This window comes from Mus pahari, chromosome 2 (genome assembly GCF_900095145.1).
Source record: "Mus pahari chromosome 2, PAHARI_EIJ_v1.1, whole genome shotgun sequence".
In the NCBI taxonomy this organism is placed as follows: Eukaryota; Metazoa; Chordata; class Mammalia; order Rodentia; family Muridae; genus Mus; species Mus pahari.
The window spans coordinates 20277976-20280131 of record NC_034591.1 but is presented as its reverse complement, the minus strand read 5'-3'; the positions used below and the strand labels follow the sequence as shown (position 1 = coordinate 20280131).

Sequence of the window (2156 nt, the reverse complement as noted above, 5' to 3'; positions counted from 1 at the left end):
GTAAGGAACATCCCTCCATGGCCTCTGCATCAGCTCCTCCTTCCTGACCTGCTTGAGTTCCAGTCCTGACTTCCTTTGGTGATGAACAGCAATGTGGAAGTGTAAGCTGAATAAATCCTTTCCTCCCCAACTTGCTTCTTGGTCCTGATTGGTGTGTGTGTGTGTGTGTGTGTGTGTGTGTGTGTGTGTGTGTGTGTGTGCCAGCATGCGCTGGCGGTCGGGCTTGGCGCGTCCGGAAAAGCCTAAAGATTAGGTTGTAAGAAAAACAGAAGCCATGTTCCGAAGACCTGTGTTACAGGTATTTCGTCAGTTTGTAAGGCATGAGTCTGAAGTAGCCAGCAGTTTGGTTCTTGAACGATCTCTGAATCGTGTTCAGTTACTTGGGCGAGTAGGTCAGGACCCGGTCATGAGACAGGTGGAAGGAAAAAACCCAGTCACGATATTTTCTCTAGCAACAAATGAGATGTGGCGATCAGGGGATAGTGAAGTATACCAAATGGGTGATGTCAGTCAGAAGACAACGTGGCACAGAATATCAGTGTTTCGACCAGGCCTCAGAGATGTGGCGTATCAGTATGTGAAAAAGGGGGCTCGTATATTTGTGGAAGGGAAAGTGGACTATGGCGAGTACATGGATAAAAACAATGTGAGGCGGCAAGCAACAACAATAATAGCTGATAACATTATATTTCTGAGTGACCAGACAAAAGAAAAGGCCTAGAATGGATGATTCTTCTTTGATCATTGTTTGGTACAGTCTCCTTTGCAAATCATGTATAGTCTATAGTTTAAAGATAAAAATTAAAATTTTTCTATAAAAAAAAAAAAAAAAAAAAAGCAAAGGAATAGAAACCCAAAGACAAGTGACAAACACTAGCTTTGACAGGGACTCCCTGCTGTGTCATCCCATGGGAGATGACATTACAGGAAAGCACATACAAGAGGAAGTGATCCTATGGCCAGACAGAAAGCCACAGTGAAGAAGGGCCAGGGCCAGTCTTGCTCTTCCTAGGACAACTCTCATACGAACTAGGAATCCATTTGTAAGCTACAGATTGCAAGGGAGCTACTTAATCATTTCCAGGGACAACATCCCAACAATCTGAAAGCATCCCACGGGGCCCACCTCTTAAAAGACCCCACCCTCTCCCAGTTCCCCTCACTGAGGACCAAGCTCCCCAAACTTGAGCTCTTCATGGACAAAGTGAAACCACAGCCTCTTCCTCCCAGAAGGCCCATGCTCGCCTCACAGAGCAGGAAGCATTCCATGGTCACCACGTCCCAACTCCTTCCACGTCACTCAAAATCCAAGTCCAACGTGTCCTCGGAGCATTAAGATGGGTTCTTCCCAGCTGAGACTTCTCACAAAACTGAAACCAAGCTCTCTTCTTCCACCGTGCAGTGGTGGACTGAGAGGACAAGCATTCCTGTGGCAGAGAGAAAACTAAAGCCGGCAGAAGTAGTCAGTCCTGAGCAAGACTAAAACCCAGCGTGACAGACTGGAATTTTTTTTTTAACTTTTTAAAGAAGATTTCATTTATTTATTTGATATATATGATGAGTGCACTGTTGCTGTCTTCAGACACACCAGAAGAGGGCATCAGATCTCATTACAGATGGTTGTGAGCTACCATGTGGTGTCTAGGAATTGAACTCAAATTCTTCCTCTGGAAGAACAGTCAGTGCACTTAACCTCTGAGCCATCTCTCCAGCCCTCCAACTGGGAATCTTAAAAGTCCCCAGCCCTACTTTCTCTGAAGCAGTGGATAAGTATGTTATCTTGTGAAGCCAGGCTCCTGCAGCTCTGTGGATCCTCATGGCTGTTATGCCAATGTTTTCTCTCTCTCTCTCTTTCTCTCTCTGTCTCGGCTCCTCACAGGCTCTAACACCACAGTAAGATGTCCTCGTAAAACCATGGTGGGTACCACCACAGCCTCGAACTCTTTCCTGTGTGCCCCTGTAAGACTAGATTCCTGCAGACACCACTGAGCTCCCCTGTCAGCGCTATGGGTTGGAACACTGCATCAGAGAACAAGGAGCTCCAGTCCAAGATGGGTTTAGGTAATGAGCCTGTGCTGCATGCAGAGGGGCCTTCCCACACACAGGGTGGGGAGGACAGCCACTTCAGGTTTGAAGATACTGTTAGAGTGGCAACC

General features: G+C 46.8%; 1 protein-coding gene across 1 annotated transcript; it reads left to right on the top strand.

The window, feature by feature from the left end:
* The first annotated feature begins 214 nt into the window (after positions 1-214).
* LOC110316683 (single-stranded DNA-binding protein, mitochondrial) lies at positions 215-817 on the top strand. Its single transcript, XM_021191116.1, has one exon. The coding sequence runs from the start codon at positions 275-277 to the stop codon at positions 719-721; it is 447 nt and encodes a 148-aa protein (XP_021046775.1). The 5' UTR covers positions 215-274; the 3' UTR covers positions 722-817.
* Positions 818-2156: the final 1339 nt, after the last annotated feature.